The following is a 20,157-nucleotide window of genomic DNA, read 5'->3' on the forward strand; positions in this document are numbered from 1 at the left end:
GACATTGATAATAGACAAAGAGTAAACAGATTTGACCTTGCTGAGTTTCACCCTATGCAAACATCTTAGCATTCAGCAAAGACTCATTGCAAGCCATATGCAGATCTACCAAGTACTTTGCATAGTTCCTTACTCTCTGAAATTCTGCCCTACAACTTCCAGTTACCCTCGACTCCCTGAGTTCTAATCTCTGTTCCTCAACTCAGGAAAACTGCTGTGCTCTGCTTATGGTCCTCTCCCTTGCATCAAGATCTGGAATGCTCTTCCAGGCAGTAAATGGACAGTCATAGGTTCACCTTGTTTCTCTTCTCTTAGAGACCACAGCCCATCTTTTGACTTTTGTTTCATTTCTGAAAATCATTGTTTTTAATATCTTGTCCTGTTTTCTAGTTGTTTACGTGGAACCATAATTTTATTACTTCCATCATGCCCAGAAGCAGAATCCCCTGTACTTCAAACTACTCTGGAGACTGCAAATCAGTCACTGAATATAATGTTCATGTTAATCCAACATGGTCATGTATTGCTTAACGGTGGGGATGTGTTCTAAGAAATGTGTCATAAGGTGATTTTGTTGCTGAGCAAACATCCTAGAGTGAGTGTATTTACACAAACCTAAATGGTCTAGCCTACTACACAAGGCCATATGGTACTAATCTTAGGGGACCACCATTGCACATGCTGTCTGTTGGACTGAAATGTTGTCATGTGGTGCATGACTGTGGTTGGTAATTTTTCAATTTATAAAATAATTGTGATAATTCTGTTTACATGTTATGAATTATTTATGTCATGAAGCAAGCATTTTCTAGAGACAGATATGATTATCATTTGTTTCATATATAAAAGTAAAATTTAATTCAGTATCAAATTTTACCTTAAGTGAAAATTTTAATTACGCTTTAGCTTATTTGCAATATCAACACATCAAATAGGCTTTAGTTATATTAAAACTCTGTCCTAGGACTGTTTAAAGATTTTAAATATTTTGTTTAAAGATAAGTCATTATAAATATATGGCAGAGAAAATCTCTTTTCCCCTATTATTAAAGCATAATTCTAAATCTGTGTGAAGGTCAATAATCCAATTGCAAAAATTTAAACATAAGTATATTATTTTCACAAGCCTATATACATTCATTATTATTTGTTAAAAAGCAACAAATCTCAAATTTAGCACAGAAAAGAAAGTGGTAGTGAGGTATGAAATTTAATAAAGTTCTAGAGCCTGTAGCTTGGATGTTAAATGGTTGCACTGTTTTTATTTTGCTGAAATGGCAGAATATTGCCTTTATTTTTCAAATGAAGGTAAATCACAAAATGTCACTTGATGTTAGAAATCTCCATATTTTGGTCTGGCACGTGATTTCTTCCATACAGATTCCAGCTTTATGTCCACTAGAAGAGATTAAAATGCACAACGAAAAAGAAATTCAATTAAAATTTATATAAGGAAAAGTTTATGCAAACTATAAATTATCTGGAAAGGCATCAAAAGGGGAAGGCTTTTTTATTAAAAAAAATTGTATATAGAGGCCCTGCCCTGTGGCCTAGTGGTTAAAAAGTTCCATGTGCTCCGCTTTGGTGGCCCAGGTTTGTGGGTTCGGATCCCAGGTGTGGACCCGCTCCACTCATCAGCCAGGCTGTGGAGGCATCCCACATACAAAGTAGAGGAAGACTGGCACAGATGTTAGCTCAGGGCTAATTTTCCTCAGCAAAAAGAGGAAGATTGGCAACAGATGTTAGCTCAGGGCTAATCTTCCTCAAAAAAAAAAAAAATTGTATAATGAGCTAGAAATGCTGTTCTAAATTAAAGTGAGGTCACATTCAGATGTAAGCCAGATAGGAAAATTACTATTATCAAATAAATCATATCCCGGGATAAATATGATATAAACATTTTTTTTTTTCTGAGTCAAGCAACAAACACCACAAGTAGGAAGAATTTGTAGAAACCAAAAATAACATTTTGGAGGAAGACTCAAAGTCATTTCTAAACATAATGGATGTGACAGAGACGTTAAACATAGAGATTTTCTGTTCCAAGTCTTCAGGTCTGTGATTGACTGAGAAAGCATATTATTTGCATCTGCTGAGAGTGTTTCAAGTCTTGAAATGAGTCAAAACAAAGTAAGCCACAGGGACAAATATGTGAAAATGGCAAGATTATGTATATCAGTATTGACAGGAATTTAACCTTAATATTTCGGGATAATTTAAATATTCCATGAATATAGATAATTAATGATAGAATTGGGAGAAAACTTTGTTATAGAGACTTTAAACAGACAAAAATCAAAACAAAAATACTTTTTCAAACTTCTTTTAGCAACTGGATGCTCTAGCCTCATCGCGCATCATCTGTTCTACTGGGCACAACCTGTAGGTCAATAAAGTCCTTGTATGTATGGACTCAGGTCTTAATTTTCATCCCACACCATTTAAGTTGTATAAATACTGTTACTATAATTTTTCTGGAAGCCAAAGATCAATTTAAGCAGAAAGAAAAAGAGAAGAGGCTATTAGTAGGGATGCTGTTTATAGCACAACAATTTGCAAAAGATATAAGAGAAGAAAAAGTGGAAAAGAATCAATACACTTTAAGGTAGTGTTGTTCCTTGTGGTCTGGTTTTGATGCTATTCTTACATTCATTACTACTTTGGAACAAGATTAGTAGAGAAATTGAGAGGAAACATTTATGTTCATTTATAACAATTTGATGTTGCTATGAAATTTTGATTGTATGTTACAAAATGATCAGTCCATAATGGAAATTAAACCAAAACTAACCAAACACAATCAGACAAAATTGGTCTTTGACCACATTTGAGAAGCACTGAGAACCTGAGCTTAAGTAGGCGATGCTACACATCTTGGTCCAAGTGTAGGAGAAACTCTGGAGTACGGTTTCCGACTACCTCCTTGCTATTATTACTCTGTGGTGAATGGGGAGAAGCCCTTTGGCATAGTGTGTACTCTGAGCCTTTGAGCCCCTTGATGGTTTTTTCTTTGGAGAATGGTACATTTTCTCTTTTACAGGCTATCAGAACTTTCATGACTGTCTAATACTACCAAAAGACAATATCTGGGTGTTCTGAAGACAATTCCAGAATCTTTGTCTTAAGGAGAATGAATTCTAAGTATCGGATTGAGCTCTGGCTTTTCATATATCATGAATTTTATTTTTTCCATTCTTATTTATTTGTGAGACATTTCAGTTGTCTCAAGTGAGTTGGTAGGATGCTTGATACAGAATAATTTTGTAGACGTTTCTATAAAAAACATCTGGCAGCTGAAGAAAGAAAAGGGAGATTTTTAATGGAAAACCCTAAATGGTTTGGTGTTGAGGGGCAAGTCACAAAGGGAGGAGATTGATGGCACAACATATCTGAACTGGCAAAACGATAGAAAGATTAACCAAACTGTGTGGAGATGAATCAAGAGGTAAAAGGCTCCAAAGTGGTGGCAACTGCCATGCCGTAGAGAAAGGTGGTCTCAGGAATCACTGCTCCCTCTCCCCCATAGCCTGCATCATTAGACTTTACTAAGGGATAACTGTGCAGATGTAAATTATGTTGTGTAGGCATATTTTAATGCATAAGAGAGAGGCCATGATTATGGGGGTGGGATTACAAACGTGTAGGCATATTTTAATGCATAAGAGAGAGGCCATGATTATGGGGGTGGGATTACATACACTAGCCTATCAGCAAGGGAGGAGCTTTGTAGATAGTTAAGACAGTACAATAACTCTGTAAGGTTGAGGATCCTGGGTTTCTAGGTGGCAATGCATAAGCTCCCTTGACTAAGCAAAGACAAACAGAGAACAAAGCTAATGGGCTGGACTTTCACTCATAATATGCATTTCCTCCAGAAACTCAGGAGAGTGAGTTACAGCAGGAGGATCATCAGAAGGTACTTTCTTCTACACGAATGGAACCTCAGTTCTCTTCAGAGCAGCAAGGAAGCCAGTTCAGTTTTTCACCACTCTAAATATACTTGCAGCTAGGGGTGCCCAGTGACTCAGTTTTAACCAAAGAAATATAAGTGAGGGTTTCCAGTCTGACAAGGACAGAGCTTGGAAATCATCACGTCTAGCCTCACAGCAAGAAAAATGCGGAACAAACTAAAACTCAACAACTCTTCTTAGAGCCATCAAAGAATTGCGGTTGTAGGGCAAACTACTGTATCACCAAAAACTGGAGAGACCAACAGGTGATTCTGCCACTGGGGCCAATACTGGCAGGAACACCTAAACCTTAATGGATGAATTGCTGGAGCCTCAGTATGGATAAGCTTGAAAGTTAAAAACTCTGGGGGGGCAGTCTTAGGGAGGAGCTCATACTTCCTTGAGTTTTACTTCCAGGAGCCCTGCCAAGTCAAAACTCTCCTTTGGCTTCCGGCAGTGGAAGGGGAAAAGCAACCATTTTGAAATATCCCAGAGCTCTCTGTTCTTCTTAATCAGGCATGCCCTCAGGGGAAACTATTTTACAAAAGCCAATTTGGGTTTTACTAAACCCTACTGACCTGTGGAGAGGAAATACCCAAATCCGGACCCTCTGTGTGGCAGAAAGGAAATAGCCAACTCCACTCCAGTCCCTGTAGCCTTCTTGTCTCACTTAAGAGGGAGAGTAGCTAAGAAGTAGCTGAGAAGGTCACATCCCAGGGACACAGATTCACCAGAAGACGGAGACCTAATCACAGGAGTATAATACACGTTTCTTCACCACCACTTACCTTTATAGTATTAGGGGGGTCCAGCTTAAAGCACTTCAAGCCTCAGACCCTATTTAAGAAAGAGTCTCTAGGGGAACCCAAAGACAAGAGGGAAGACAAAAGTAAGGCCACCAGAGTAAATATACGCCTCTGACACCACAGCTAGAGCAAACAGAAAACAAAGCCTAAATGCCAGCCATGTAGACATGAAACCTCACACTAAAGGCTTATTATCTACCTCAGTTTCTATTACTCAATATATCTTGACTGGCTCTCAACAAAAAATTACAAGACATGCTAAAATGCAAAAACAAAACCAAAACCAAAAAATAGTGAAGAGACAAAACAAGCATCAGATCCAGACTCAGATATGGCAGAGATTTTGGAATGATCAGACTGAGAATTTGAAATAATTATGATTAATATGCTAAGGGCTCTAAAGGAAAAAGTAGAAAAGATGCAAAAATAGAGGGGTAATGTAAGGAGAAAGGGAAACTCTAAGAATCAAAAGCATATGCTAGAAATCTAAAACGTAGCATAAAGTATGAAATGCCACTGATGGGCTCATCAGTAGACTGGACATGGTGGAGAAAAAAAAGAGAGCTTGACAATATGTCAATAGAAATTGTTCAAAGTAAAAGGCAAAGACAAAAAAGGATGAAAAAAATGGAACAGACTAAGAACTGTGGGACAATTAAAAAATGTAAGAAATTTCACCAATAATTAATAGCTTTCCAAAACAGCACCAGGCCCAGATGGGTTCACTGGTGAATTCTGCCAAACATTTAAAAAGGAAATTACACCAATTCTCTACAATCTCTTGTAGAAATAGAGAGAGAGGGAAAACTTCCTGACTTATTCTATGAGGTCAGCATTACCCTAATACCCAAACCAAAGACATTACAAGAAAGGAAATGACAAACTAATCTCTCTCAGAGCATAGGCAGAAAAATCCTCAACAAAATATTAACAAATTTAATCCAACAATGTATATAAATAATTATATACCATGACCCAGTGGGATTTATTCCAGGTATGCAAGGCTGAAAGTCAATTAATATAATCTATCACATCAACAGGCTAAAGAGGAAAAGTCATACAATCATATCAATAGATGCAGAAAAAGCATTTGACAAAATATGACACCCATTTCTGATAAAAACTCTCAGTAAACTAGGAATACAGGGGAGCTGCCTCTACAAAGCACCTACAGCTGGCATCACAGTCAATGGTGAGTAATCAGATGCTTTCCAGCTAAGATCAGGAACAAAGCAAGAATGGCCCTTCTCACCACTGCTATTCAACATCGTATTGGAAGTCTGAGCTAATGCAATATAAAACAAGAAAGGTAAACAAAGTGTATATAAATTGAGAAGGAAGAAATAAAACTGTCACAGATGACAATCCCAATGAATCAACAATAACAATAACAAATAACATCAACACTAACAAAAACACAAAAATTCCTTGAACTATTAATCATTAGGCAAAGTTTCAGGATATAAGTTTAACATAGAAAGGTCACTTGACTTCCTATATACTAGCAATGAACGATTTGAATTTGAAATTAAAATACAGAACATCTTTTACATTAGCACCAAAGAAATGAAATACTTACGTATACATCTAACAAAATGTGTTCATAATATGAATGAGGAAAACTCCAAAACTCTGATGAAACAAACCAAGGATGATTTAAATAAATGGGAGAAAATCAATATTCGTTTATAAGAAGACTCAATATTATTAAGATGTCACTTCTTTCCAAATTCATCTATAGAGTCAACACAATCCCAATTTAAATTCCAGGAAGTTACTTTGTAGAGTTTGACAAACTGATTCTAAATTTTACATGGAAAGCCGAAAGATCCAGAATTGCCAACACTGAAGGAGAAGAACAAAGTTAAAAGACTGATAGTACCTATCTTCAAGACTTAGTGTAAAGCTATAGTAATCAAGACAGTGTGATCAGATGAATATTTCATTCAGTGAAACAGAATAGAGAGCCCAGAAACAGACCCCCACAGATAATCAACAGATCTTTGACAAAGGAGCAAAGGCAATACAACAGATAAAGGACAGTCTTTTCAACAAACGGTGCTGGAACTACTGGAACAACATCCACATGCCAAAAAAAAAAAACAAAAAAAACTAGACACTTGCCTTACACCTTCCATTAAAATGAACACAAAATTTGCCATAGATCTAAATGTAAAATTCAAAAGTGTAAAACTTCTAGAAGATAACACAGGAGAAAAACTATGTGACCTTGGGTTTGGCAGTGTGTTTTTAGATACAACACCAAAAGCATGATCCATGAAAGAAATAATTGAGAAGTTGGACTTCATTAAAATGAAAAACTTCTGCTCTGGGAAAGACTGTTAGAAAAATGAAAAGACCAGGCACAGGCTGGGAGAAAATATTTGCAAGACACTTATCAAGAACTGGTATCCAAAATATACAAATGACTCTTAAAACTCAACAGTAAGAAAATAACTCAATTAAAAAGTGGGCAAAAGATATGAACAGACACCTCACCAAAGAAGTTATACAGACGGCAAATAAGCATATGAGAAGACTGTCAATAGTATATGTCATTAGGGAATTGCAAATTAGAACAATGAGATATCACTACACACCTGTCAGAATTGCTAAAATCAAAACACTGATAACATCAAATGTTGGCAAGGCTGTGGAGCAACAGGAACTCTCACTCATTGCTGGAGGGACTATAAAATGACTCAGCTGCTTTGGAAGAAAGTTTAGCAGTTTTGTACGTAGTGAAAAACAGTTTTACCATGTGATCCAGCAAGTGTGCTCCTAGGTATTTACCCAAATGGGTGGAAAACAAGTCCATGCAAAAACCTGCACATAAATGTTATAGCAGCTTTATTTTTGATTGCTAGTAACTGGAAGAAACCAAGATGTCTTTCAATAAGTATATTAATAAACTGGGGTACATCCATACAATGGAATATTATTCAATGATAAAAACAAATGGGTTATCAAGCCATGAAAAGATATTTCACTTAAATGCATATTCCAAGTCAAAGAAGCCAGTTTGAAAGGCTACATACTGTGTGATTCCAACTATACGGCATTCTGGAAAAGGCAAAATTATAGAGACATTGGAAAGATCCATGGTTATCAGGGGCTTGAGGGGGAAGAGGAGGAGGGAAGGAACGAATAGGTGGAGTACAGTGGAGTTTTAGGGCAGTGAAACTTTTTTTTTTTTGCTGAGGAAGACTAGCCCTGAGCTAACATCTGTTGCCAATGAAACTATTCCTTATGATAATGTAATGGTGGATTCAAGACATTATGCATTTGTCAAAACTCATAGAACTGTACAAGACAAAGAGTGAATCCTCATGTAAACTATGGGACTTTAGTTAATAATAATGTATTGATATTGGTTCATCGACTGTAACAAATGTATTATACCAAGGCAAGATGTCAATAATAGGAGAAACTGTTGAGGGGGAAGGAAAGGGAGTATCTGGGAACTCTCTGAACTTTCTGCTCAATTTCTCTGAAAACCTGAAATGGCTCTAAAAAATAAAGCCTAGTAATTTAAATAAAAAGGACGCACAAGAAAAATTTTGAGGGTGATGGATATGTTCGTTATCTTGGTTGCAGTGATGTTTCATGGGTGTACGTGTGTCAAAACATTAAAAAATGCACACCTTAAATATGTGCAGTTTATTGTATGTCAACTATACTTTAATGAAGCTGATAAAAATATAAAACTATATATATATATATATATTTTTTTTTTTCCAGAGGACGCTATTTTCCTGATCAAAAGGGAACTGACTCAGCAGGCATATACTTTTTGCCTTTTGACCTATACCCTTTTCTCTTGGAATGTGGACACCATGTCTGCTGATGGGGAAGGATCTTGGAGGCCATGAGAATTAAAGCCATGTGAAGAGTCTGAAGAAGGATCATAAAAACAGAAGGAACCTGGGAATTCTTTGGTAATTTCTGGAACCACCATATGAGCCCTAGACTGCCTAGGTCAGGAGTTTTTGTTTGGAGAAAAAAATATATGCTCCTATTTGGTTAAGCCACTGTAGTTGAGTTTCTCTTATAAGGAACTAAAGTTAGCAGTTTCTAACTGACATAGCTATTCATTAATTGCGCTCATAAAATACTTCAACAATAAAATCAACAGAAAAAAATCTTAATTATTGGAAATATAACGTTTCCCAAATCCTTCTATGATGAAATATAATCCTCTTCCTGGAGATTGCCCGAATAAGGCCTGGGCTCACTACTAAGTTGAAAAAGGAATGGATGAGAAAAATGGGGACTTTTACCCTGAAGAAAAGCCTGAATATGTAGGAAGGTAACAGTTGTTCTCAAATATCTGAAGGCTTTTCAAATGGAGGGGCCATCGGATGTATGTCTGGTGACAAGAAATATAATTAGCACATGCAAAAGGCTCATGGAGACAATATGATGTGTTATAGAAAGAATTTTTAAATCCATGTCAAAGATGTGCAAAGATGGAATAAGCTGTGATTGGTGTAGAGTTTCCTGATGTTGCAATTGGTCAGTCCTAGGGTGAATGACTATTTGGCAGAAGATTTTGTAATTTATTTTCCAAATAACATAATCCAAAAGATTTAAGTGACTAACTTTGGGCAGTCAGATAATATATGGCAAAGCAAAAACTGGAATCCAGAACAATGTGATTTCAAAGATGGTACTCTGTTCATTAAACCACATCATCTCCAGGAGAGGGCTGCGAAGGAGATTTAAATAACAGATGAGAATCTGAGTAATGGAGTTTTTAAGTTACTTCCCAGACTGCAACTACATATTTCTCAAAGGAAAGGGGAAGAGCAAAATTTAGAGTGCATATTACATACATGAAAAATGAGGATGTCTGTTGCATTGAAGGGTCAGTGAGCTTCAGTGAAGCCTCTGTACTTACGAGGAGGCCTGGTTCTGGAACAGGAGTAGGCCTTGAAAACCGTTTGCTAAATTTCCTCTTTTCTTTCCTCAGGTTTTGCATATTCTCAATACGTCTAGCCATGGACTTTTGGAAAATTAAAAGGAAAGAAAACAAATCATATCTTTTATAACATACAAAGGTAACATGCTGATTATACTTTTGGTTTGTGGCAATACAAAGAGATAAACACAATGCATGCACATATTTTACTTAGCATCGTGGAAGTAGGAAAAATCCTTTTTTCAAATGTGAGGTTCATAGATGAAGAAAAACTGGAGCATTGGTGCTGTTTTCAAATAAAGACTCTTTACTCTTGATTCCCACTTCACCAGCTGTGCACATTGTAGATCCAAGATTCAGGGATATATGTGTTTACTTTTATTTTAAAGGTAATTTCATTAAAAACCCCAAAGAGACTTTCTTTATAGAAATAAGAAAGCAAAATCCATGCACATTCTTTAGTTCTCTTAAATGCTGCATTTCACGCAGAGCTCTTAATGTCCGCATTGTATGGTGTCTGTATGCAGCAGTCCTAGGGGACCAAACTAGAGTGCTTTGAAGATAACGGACTATTAGAGTGGAGAGGGGATGAGTGATAGGAACTTTCACCCACTGCACGTGGGAGTGCACTTGGCACAACTGCTTTGAGAGCAATGTGGCATTACTTTATAACAATGAAAAATGTGCCTTCCCTACGATCCAGTCATTCTGCTCCTGCCAAAAGAACCAAGTGAAATTCTTGTTCATAGAATGTTCACAGTAGGACTGTTCATTACAGGAAAATGTGGAAACAATCCAATGTCCATCAACAGGAGAAAGGATTAATGAACTGGGCTATTTTCCACAAGGAACTATTCAACAGCAGTGAAAATAAACGAACTATAAGTAAGTACGACACTATGGACGGATGTTAGGAAACAGTGTTGAGAAGAAAACACTAAATTTTGCGTGACCATATATTTATGAAGTTCAAAACCAAGCAATCTACTTTCAGAGCCACATATGTGACAGACTATTAAAGAAAACATGAGATTGATAAAAATAAAATCCAAGATAGTGGTTACCTCCGGGACAGACGCGGGGAGAATGAGGGGAGCAGCCCCTAGGTGAGTTCAAGGATACTCGTATAATGGTGTCTTAAGTTGGAGCTGTATTTTATTGTTCTGCTTTACAAGTTATATATGCTACATATATTCTTGTGTAAGTATCAAATGTTACATTAAAAAAGGAGAACATAAGCCATTTAGGTTACGCTAATTAAGACTCATTCTAATAGTAGTCACAAGATCCCAGAATCCAGAGGAAGATAACGCAAGTGTCTGGCTAATAAAAGTTCTACCACATGAGGGACCACACATAAAGGAACAAGGTAAAGTCATAATTTTGAAATACCCCAAATTGTTTATTTAAACATTACCTGCCTTGCAGTGACCTCTGAAGGATGGTATCTCCCTGGTCCTTCCTACATAATACATAAAATTAAAAAACAAACAAACATAAAAGTCATAAGCAAACAGAAAAATTAATTGTTATAATAGGAATTCTATGCTACTTTTTTAAATTTATTTATGTAATATGTGCATACCATCTCAAGTGCAAGAGGCAGGATCAGAATAACACCATCAAGGTAAAAACCGAGGGTGGGGGGATAGGGATAGTATTATGAGAAAAAATAACGAGCTGTGAAGCACATTACAGGGAACATATAGAGTCTTGAGATTTATTCGGAGGTAGGAAAGGGTGTACAAGAAATCCAAAAATTCATGCTTCTGTTGGTACGTGACTTCAGTGGTGCCACGCTGCTCTTTGCTTAAGAACTGCCTTTAATCTGGCTTCTAAAGCCTGAAAAAGCTGGGGTGATTGAGGAACCCCAGCAGGTGTATGGTTTTCTGAGGCACAGGGAGCTTGGCTGTTCGTTTATAGGTTTCCCACTCCTTCCCCTAATTTCTAAATAGTACCTTAAATACCTTCCCCTTCCCTCATTTTGATCCAACTGCTTAACCCAAAGACCCAAAAGCAATCTCCTCCCCATCTGAATATTGAGAAGTTTATCCTGACCCCCCCTCCCCCCCAGCACCCCACCTCTGTAATTCTCACCCTACTTTCTAGGGCGAGTCAATGGGTCAGTCAACAAACATGACCCAGCGTGCCTGGCTCCTAGCAGGCGCGGGGTGGGGCCTGCACCCCAGGATCTGGTCCGTCTGCTTACCCCGGGGTTTCCCACCCCCAGCACCAACCCGCGCCAGGGCAGGAGCGCGGCCTCCGGGGCGAGGCCTGGGTAAGCACTCACGGGGTTGACCTGGGTGGAGTCGTCCTCCGTACAGCGCAGGCACATGCTGCAGAGCCTCGAGCGCCCGGCGCCCACGGCCTGAGCCCGACGAGTGACAGTGGGTCGCGGAGCCCCGCCCCATCACAATTCTCTTTGTCCGGGCCCGGGCCCCGCCCCTCCCGTGTGGTCCCTATCTGTCTGGAGAGCATCGGCAGCATTAGGGATGTCAGGTTGCCGCAATTCCCAATCCCTCCCCCTCTCTCACACAGACAACCACATTATACCAATTTTCTATCTTTTCTATTCCTCATCTCTCTACTCTTTCTCTATGGAGCCCACTTCTTAACACAACTGACTTAGATTCCATGGTCCCTCACTTTAGTCTGTCATCAAGGTTCTCAATTCCATCACCTCCTTGTTCTTCCATCACAACTTCCAGTTGGATCCATCCAACGATCTGCCTTCTCGCTGTCAAGAACTATGCTGAAGGGGTGGGAGGTGGGGAGATTTGAAGATTCTGCAATACATATTCGTCATCTCCAGCTTAAACTGGCTGCTCACCGCTGCTTCCACTTCTTTTATGCTGCACTAGCTTTCTTTTCTGTACTCTGCAGCGTTCCCTTCAAACTGTCTTCCCGCTATTAAAATCTCTGAGCCCACCATCTCCCTCCCGGTCACTTCCAGCAGAAGGAGGCAGACGGTTGCTTCACACACTGATAACAGCTAACACCTACATGGAACTTACGCTCAGCACTGTTGCGTGGACTTACACATGTTGACTCAACCCCTTCCACCAACTCCAGAGGGTAGGTGCGTGATCATCACCATCTGGGAAACAAGGCTCTGGCGTGTTAGATCACTTGTCCCAGGGTCTACAGGCGGAGGGTGAGCTGGGATTGCAGTCCAGAGTCGGCCTCCAGGGCCTGTGCTCTGAAGCACTGTGCTCGGCTACTGGTTGCTCTTAAAAGTCCAGGCTGGAGCTACCTCAATTCTTTGCCACCAGTAGCCCTATTACCTTGTCTGTAGCCACACTGTCCTTTTCCCTGTCATCCTCTTATCTCGAATAAATCTCCACTTCTGTTCCCATTTCCTAGATTGCCTCTTCCCTTTAGACATTTAAATACTCAACTCTTCCCCTCTTCAAACCAATAAAACAAAACCCTTTGAACCACAGCTAATTGTAACTATTGCCCATCGCCTCTATTTACAATAAATGTTCATGAGAATTGTCTGCAATCTCATCTCCTCTTCTTTACGTCCCGTGTGATATTTGGCTCACTGCAACCTGCTTCAACCCTTACTACCCCATGGGTGCCTGTTTCAGAATGGCCGCTAATAATCTTTCTGCTGAAGTCAATGGACACTTTACCACATGACCTTTGCATAGCATTAGAAACCACAAAGAGGTCTCTTGGAACAGTTAGGCTTAGAAAAAGTAAATTATCTTGCCCCTGTGACCACTCCCGTCTTGAAACTCTCCTCTGTGGGAAGAATATGCCTTAGAAAAATTGTGTAATCTTGTTCATGATCCTAAACCAGGAATTGACTTGAAATCCTCTGCTTTCTCTAATATACCATGTTGCCTCAAGAACATATGTTTTGGATACTTACCATCACATATCTGCTAGGGTCCTGGAAATACGAAGGTCAATCAATTACTGCCCTCAAAGAAAGTCAGACAAACTAGTAACAATAAAAAAAGGTAAAACAATCTGTTGTTAGGTTTAATAATGACACACGTGCAAAAATGCAAGAGCCTCTAATTCTGTCTGAAGATGAAGCCTTCAGGTTGATGCCAAGAAACCTTCCCAGTGGAGTTAGCCAGATTGGCCACTCACATTAGTTCCATTCTTCTGGCTTCCTAATCTGCCTTTGCCCTCCTGGAATGATACTTCCACAGGTGACTCACCTGTAACCACCTCTAATTTGTGCAATATCCTCAGAACTGGTGTGTTAGGATAAGGACAGAGCCTGAAGGTGTACCTGGAAGTGTATAAGCTGGACCTTAAGGATGTATAGGAGTTTATGAGGCAGCTAAAGACAGAAAGAGCATTGCTGATGGGGGCAGCAGCATGTCCAAATGGCAGGGGGTATGGATCAGTATGATGGGTTTGATGAATGCGTAGCTATTTTCCAGTTGTTATCACTTCATTCATTGCTTCTCATTGCCTTTCCTCCACCTTTATTCTGTAAAAAACAAAAACGAAAACCAGAAGGGACCAAGTTGAAATAAAGCATTGTTTAGCTGGATTCAGGCACCATGAGACTGCCAGAAAAGAATGTTTCAGAGTTTCACGTCTGAGATTTGTTAGGAAGCAGGCGGTGGAACCCACAAGAGTCCAAATCCTGCCTTCACCGGCCTTCTCTTGAACACTTTGGGATCCTGGCCAGTTAATTACCTTGCATGAGCCTCAGTTCCCTTTTCTACATTTATAAAATGGGAATGATAAAATAACATAGGGTTGTTATGAGCATTGGAAATAATATAAGTAAGGAATCGGGGAGTTAGTTTTTACTGAATGAGGAGTTAATAATGGCAGTTGTAGTTATATTTTATTATAGGTTACATTGTAGAATCGTCCCAATGGGAAGAACCTTAGATCTCATGCAGTCCAATCTCCTATCTGATGCTTTAAATCCCCTTTCAATATGTTCATTGAGTGGCAGTCCCCCCTTCTTTCGATTAAATTAATGGATAGGAAATTTCAGTCCAGCCCATTCAATTTTTTGGTACTTTTAATGATTGGAATCTGTTACTTCAACCCACTAGTTCTAGTTCTGTTCTCAAGGCCCTCACCAAATAACATCATTCTCCTCTACATGATGATAGAGTTGGGGGAAGACGCTGAGATTGTCAGAATCTAGAAACTTGGAGGAGGGACCCCACAAGCCAGGAATCAGACCTCTGAGGAAGGGAACACTGCCGAGCTGAACTAGTACCACAGGGGCTTGGATGGGTGGGGAATGCTTCAGGGCAGGGGATCGGAGAGCTTTTAGGAGGGGGCACTCTCCAGCAGGTGCTGATAGGATTAAGGAAGAGCAGGAACACCAATGCTGGGTGTGTGGAAAGAACTTACAAACTGGAAGCAACTGGTGCTAGAGACAATTGCTACTGCAGGTGAAATGTCGTTGCTGGCGAGATGCTGAGAGCCAGAAACAGGAATGTGTCAGATCCTTCTCTCCTCCCCCTGCCTTCCAATCTCCCTCCAGCATCCTCTTGGCTAAGCCTACCAGGACTCCGGCTGCCTCACCTTTCAGCTCTTTATTTCTAAAGAGCAGTAAAATGTGCAGAGTCCCAGCCCTGGCTTCACAAAGTAGAATGTGGACGAGTGGGTTTAGAGCTGATGGACAGCAGGTTAATGAGTGGCACAGGGACCCTCGTGCCCTAAATCACATGCAGGCCTTCACCTCTACGTCTTTGGGGATGGTTTCAAATGTCCCACCATCCAGGTCGATAATCTGTATCACACTACAGTTAGCCAATGTCCGGCACCAGACACAAATCTCAAAATGTGATCTGACCAAGAGTGAAAGGGGCAAGAGTATTAACTCCCTAAGTCTGGACAGTATATTTGCATAAAAAAATGCTTTTGCAGGAAACGAATACAATTTAACTGTAAAATTGTGAAAAACTCCTGAATGCTGAATGCAAGCATGGTCAGTATTCCTGCTTGTTTATGTTTGATTGGTAGAGAGCTGAAATTCTCAAAGTCAACTCTAGAAAATGCCACCATCCCAAAATGTTTATAATTTTATGTGAAAAACAAAACAAATAAGCCCTTTTACCTAAAAATGGGTACTGAGTTCAAATAAATTCGGGACATTCTAGATGAAACAAAGCTAAACAAGCATCTACTGCAGGGCTACTCAAAACCTATAATATGCTAAAGTGTTTATGAATTTCCAGACGGCATATATTCTACCATGTTCTCCAATTTATCTGCTTGTGGGACCCCTTTTCAGTGTGCCATCTATAGTCTTTCTCACTTGTATTCAGAGGATTCTAGATTAAAGATAGTAGTTGTTTCTAAATAACTAAATGTTATTTTATATCGTTTTAAGAATGGCCTTGCTATGTCATAAACTACATCAACTCTGAATCTCAATATTAAACCAGATTTTCCCCACATCCCATTATGTATCTCATTTTCTCTCTAAGCAAGATTTGCTAATTTTTGTTTTATATCTTAAGTAGCTGTTTCATAATAGCTTTTTAGGGCGTTTCCATACTGGTGTTTTATTATCTTTCTCTGGGTATTTGATAAATCTATGCTGATGAAATAGTTAAAATAGCATTGCAGTACTAATACAATATCTGTATCCTGTAAAACAGGCTAAGGTTTATCAAATAGAATATCCACACAATTTTCCTTAGTATAAATATTAAGTATTTTCTTTCATTTTTTGCAAATGAAATAATTTGAAGTTTATATCTCTTAGCTTTCTTGTCTATCGTCCCCAGTAATTCAAAGCTTGGTTATTTAGCAACTGAGTTTATAGGAACATTTAAATATTTCATTCACATTTTAAGAAAAAAAAGCTTGTCGGGTTTGTTTGATGTTTCTGTAATTAGATCTTACTTTTGTAAGATTATGCGAATATGGGGCAAGTTCGTAACAAATTAACTTGTAAGCTTTTCCACGTAAATGAAACAACTTGTGCAGAAATACAAATGGAATCAACACCGATGTATCTTGTACCATTATTCACAGAGTGTCTGTTTTCTGGGCTTCCAACGGGCTAGGAAATCTTTTTTGGGGCAATAAGAAACTTTACTTATTTACTTGAATTTCAATATAACTGTTTATCTTTTGATCTGAAGCTATTTTCCAAAGTAAATGGGAGAATTGTGATTAACTTATATATTTAGGATTTTCTTGTGACTTTATTTTTTAAAATAAAATTTGGGAGAGTAAATCTTTTCTAGGTCCTAAGATTCTTGAAATACTGGAAATTTTTCTTCCTATTAAAGTGGGTTCCCCTTCCACGATACAATGCTATTTATTTGTCTGTTTAGTAAATACGATTTGACAGATTCATCACTTTCTTTTTGGCCATTCTTTCATACTACAAATATCTATATCCGCTGAGTGCCTCTTTTACTCCAGGCTCTGTGCCTTGTGCTGGAGTTTTAGTACTAAGCAGGCAGGTAGGATTCCTACATAAATGGGTCCCGTGTAAAATAATACCAGTGCAGGGCTGACTTCATGGGTGTACAGCCTGTGTGGTCACACAGGGAGTCATGCTTAGGAAGACTAATGCTCTGCTCTTGCTGTCTTATAATCCTTAATTTTTAAGCAAGTGGCCCTGCATGTTCATTTTGCACCAGGACATGCAGATTGTGTAGGCGGTCTTGAACATACCCTACAAAGTTTATGAGAAATCTCTCTCTCTCTCTCTATCCATCCAACTATCAACACCTGGCACACAATAGTATTTAGTGTAATTTTTCATTATGATTGCCATGTACTGAGTTTATAGAAGATTTTCCCTTCTCTGTACCTGGGCAGTTAAATTGTGAAATCTAGGGTATAGACGTTTAAACTTTTCTACATTGTTACATCTGTTTAGATTCAACTTAGCGTCCCATCCTGTCAAGAGCCTTCTTTGTTCTCTATAACTCAGCACCTCCATGTCATCTGCTCACTAGATGAACATGTTATGTCATCATCCAAATTTGTGATGAAAACTCTGAACAGAACAGGGCTGGGAAGATGCCCTGCAGCCCAGCACAGAAAGCCGCCCTGCAGGTTCAGCAGTAATTATTTACTGGTACCTTTTGGTAGACTTGTTCATTCAGTTACAGATTCACTCAAGTTTGATATCAATTAGTTCTGATTATATCCTTCTCATCCACATCAATATCATGAAAGACTTTTTCAAATATATTGCTGGAATCTGGATATGCTTTAGACTCCTAGTCCATATTGAAGGTTGTTCAGTAAACTTCTCCCTAACCTAGAAACTAACTTAGATAAATTTCTAGAGTTAATATTGCAAAAAGAAATCAAGGAAGGAGTTAAGCTAGGGGAAAAATACAGCATTTCTTTTGGACTGTCTTATATTTATTTCATGGGTTAGTATATTAGTTTCCTATTGCTACTGTGACCAATGACAACAATGTGGTGGCTTTGAACAATAGAAGTTTACCTTTCACACGTCTGGAGGCCAGAAGTCTGCAGTCAGAGTGTCAGCAGGGCCTTGCTCTCTCAACGGGCTCCAGGCTCTGGGGAAGTACCCATGCTTGGCTCTTCTACCTTCCGGTGGCTGCCTGCATTCATTGGTTTGAAGCCACATCATTCCAATCTCTGTCTCCATCCTCACTTTTTCTCCTCTGTGTGTGTCTAATCTCTCTTTCTGCCTCTTTCTTGTAAAGACACTTGTGATGGTATTTAGGGCCCACCCAGATAATCCAGGAGGATGTCCTCAAAATCCCCAATCACATCTGCAAAGATGCTTTTTTTCCAAATAAGGCAACATTCATAAATTCCAGGGATTATGACGTGGACATAACTTTGGGAACAATTATTAAGCTACCACAGATACTTTTGCCTTTTAGTTTTGTATTACATATAAGAAGGGCATTATACATTTTCATCCTTAGGGCTTCTGCACATCTGAACCGAACCTGGATAGGGATTAACTTCACCTGCTTATCCTTTGCCTCACAAGGATCTGCTTGTTTTTTCCACCCTGTGGAGCTGTAACTCCTCACCTCTGTGGGGTAGAGCTAGGGCCACGCTTACTGTGTCTTTAGGTCACCCGGCCTTTCATTGTAAAGAAAGCAATTAGCCGGCTGCTGCAGTTAGAATGCTGGAGGTAACAAATGACAGCTGTTGCTGTTATTATCTTTGAGAAAGTGTCTTTGACAAGTTCCTTATGGCACTTCTAATCACATATCCCTTTGGTATGACACAAATCATTTGCCACTGTGTTCTGATTTATGAATTCCTTCTGGACCAGCAGGTAAGTCAGGGCTCTGGTTGAGGCTGGGTGCAGGAATAGCTGGCAGAGGTGGGGAGCTACTAGCTGACAATGCTGCTGCATAAATCTTGGGCCTGGCAGATGCATGAAAACTAAGCCCCTAAGACTGTGACCAGAAAGAACAAGGCAGAACAAGAGCTGCAGGAGAGTAGAGAAGGGGCCTGGGCTAATGAAATTCCACAGGGCATAGGAAATCAGAGGCAGGCATGGACCTCTGCCTAAATTACCTTGATGTTCATGTGTAGGTAGGGCATGAACCAGAGGAGAGATGAGAGGCAAGTCACAGACAGTCCACAAGACACAGTTCCATAGGGAGGGAGCGAGCATTTGAGGGGTCACCTTTACATTCGCCTGGGGTGGTGAGAAAACTGTGGGTGGAATCTGGCAACGTAAAGAGGGGAGGTTAAATGGAGAGAGATGGAATTGGGAGATGAGATTAGAAAACGGAAGAACCACAAACCAGTGGCGATTGCTGCTTTTCTCACTGTTTCTCTCCTCTCCTTCCTCCACTCCTCCCTCCCACTTCCTGAGCCGTAAGGACCTCGTGCTCCATGAACTCTGCTCCCACTCAGTCAGCTTTCTTCTCAGTTGTCCTGCACTTGCTCTGCATTGCAGCCCCCTTACCTTGGCTGACTCTGCACCTGTCATGACTGCCCCAATATAAGGTTAGGTCTTTCCTCAAAATTATGCCTCAGAAAAGAGTGAGTCGCTTTGTGTCAGAACCCTTATAAGGTCTCTGTATTTCAGAGCTCTTTCTCAATTACTTTCTTTTGAAAAAGTTTTTCAGGAAAATGCACTAGTCAGAAATGGCCTTAATGAATGCCAGCATTGGATGCTTATCGAGGTCACCTATCAGAATCAGTAAAAACACAAGGTAAAGAAGTTCAGTCGTTATCTCTTGGGGTACAGCTTCATATTTGGAAGTTCTGAAAGACATTGTAAATAAGCCTTTTAAAGATCACTTTAGAAATGAATAGAATCAATAAATGGCTATATTTTGGAGATCCTAAATATACACTTAAAGCACAAAGGAAAAGAACAAAAACCATCATGTGAAAGGGGACTTAGGCTTTGGAGAAATTCCTAGTAACATGGAGCAGCATCAAATTAGAATTTAAAAAGTGCTATATTTTGAGCTCTGAGATGAGAGTGAAAATCAGTGTGTTTGAAAACTGCTCAAAAAGTGGCTCTGGTGACAATTAAGACCATGAAGCTTAAAATGCATAC

General features: G+C 39.3%; 1 protein-coding gene and 1 long non-coding RNA gene across 19 annotated transcripts in view; one reads left to right on the plus strand and one right to left on the minus strand.

Moving 5' to 3' along the window:
- Nucleotides 1–20,157, plus strand: part of LOC106783454 (uncharacterized) — a 116,035-nt gene that overhangs the window by 8,925 nt on the left and 86,953 nt on the right. For all 17 annotated transcript variants that reach the window (XR_011440718.1, XR_011440725.1, XR_002809380.2 and 14 more), the window contains exons 2-4: nt 8,498–8,694; nt 9,729–9,816; nt 10,456–10,562. This is a non-coding gene — a long non-coding RNA (uncharacterized lncRNA). The remainder of the gene's footprint in view (nt 1–8,497; nt 8,695–9,728; nt 9,817–10,455; nt 10,563–20,157) is intronic.
- CCDC179 (coiled-coil domain containing 179) lies at nt 1,198–18,217 on the minus strand. 2 transcript variants are annotated; one of them, XM_014741942.3, is made up of 5 exons: nt 18,097–18,217; nt 11,968–14,133; nt 11,095–11,139; nt 9,592–9,761; nt 1,198–1,398 (listed from the first exon to the last, which is right to left on the minus strand). In XM_014741942.3, the coding sequence occupies exons 2-5, from the start codon at nt 12,010–12,012 to the stop codon at nt 1,314–1,316; spliced, it is 345 nt and encodes a 114-aa protein (XP_014597428.1). In that variant the 5' UTR covers nt 12,013–14,133; nt 18,097–18,217; the 3' UTR covers nt 1,198–1,313.

Source organism: Equus caballus, chromosome 7, assembly GCF_041296265.1.
Source record: "Equus caballus isolate H_3958 breed thoroughbred chromosome 7, TB-T2T, whole genome shotgun sequence".
NCBI lineage: Eukaryota > Metazoa > Chordata > Mammalia > Perissodactyla > Equidae > Equus > Equus caballus.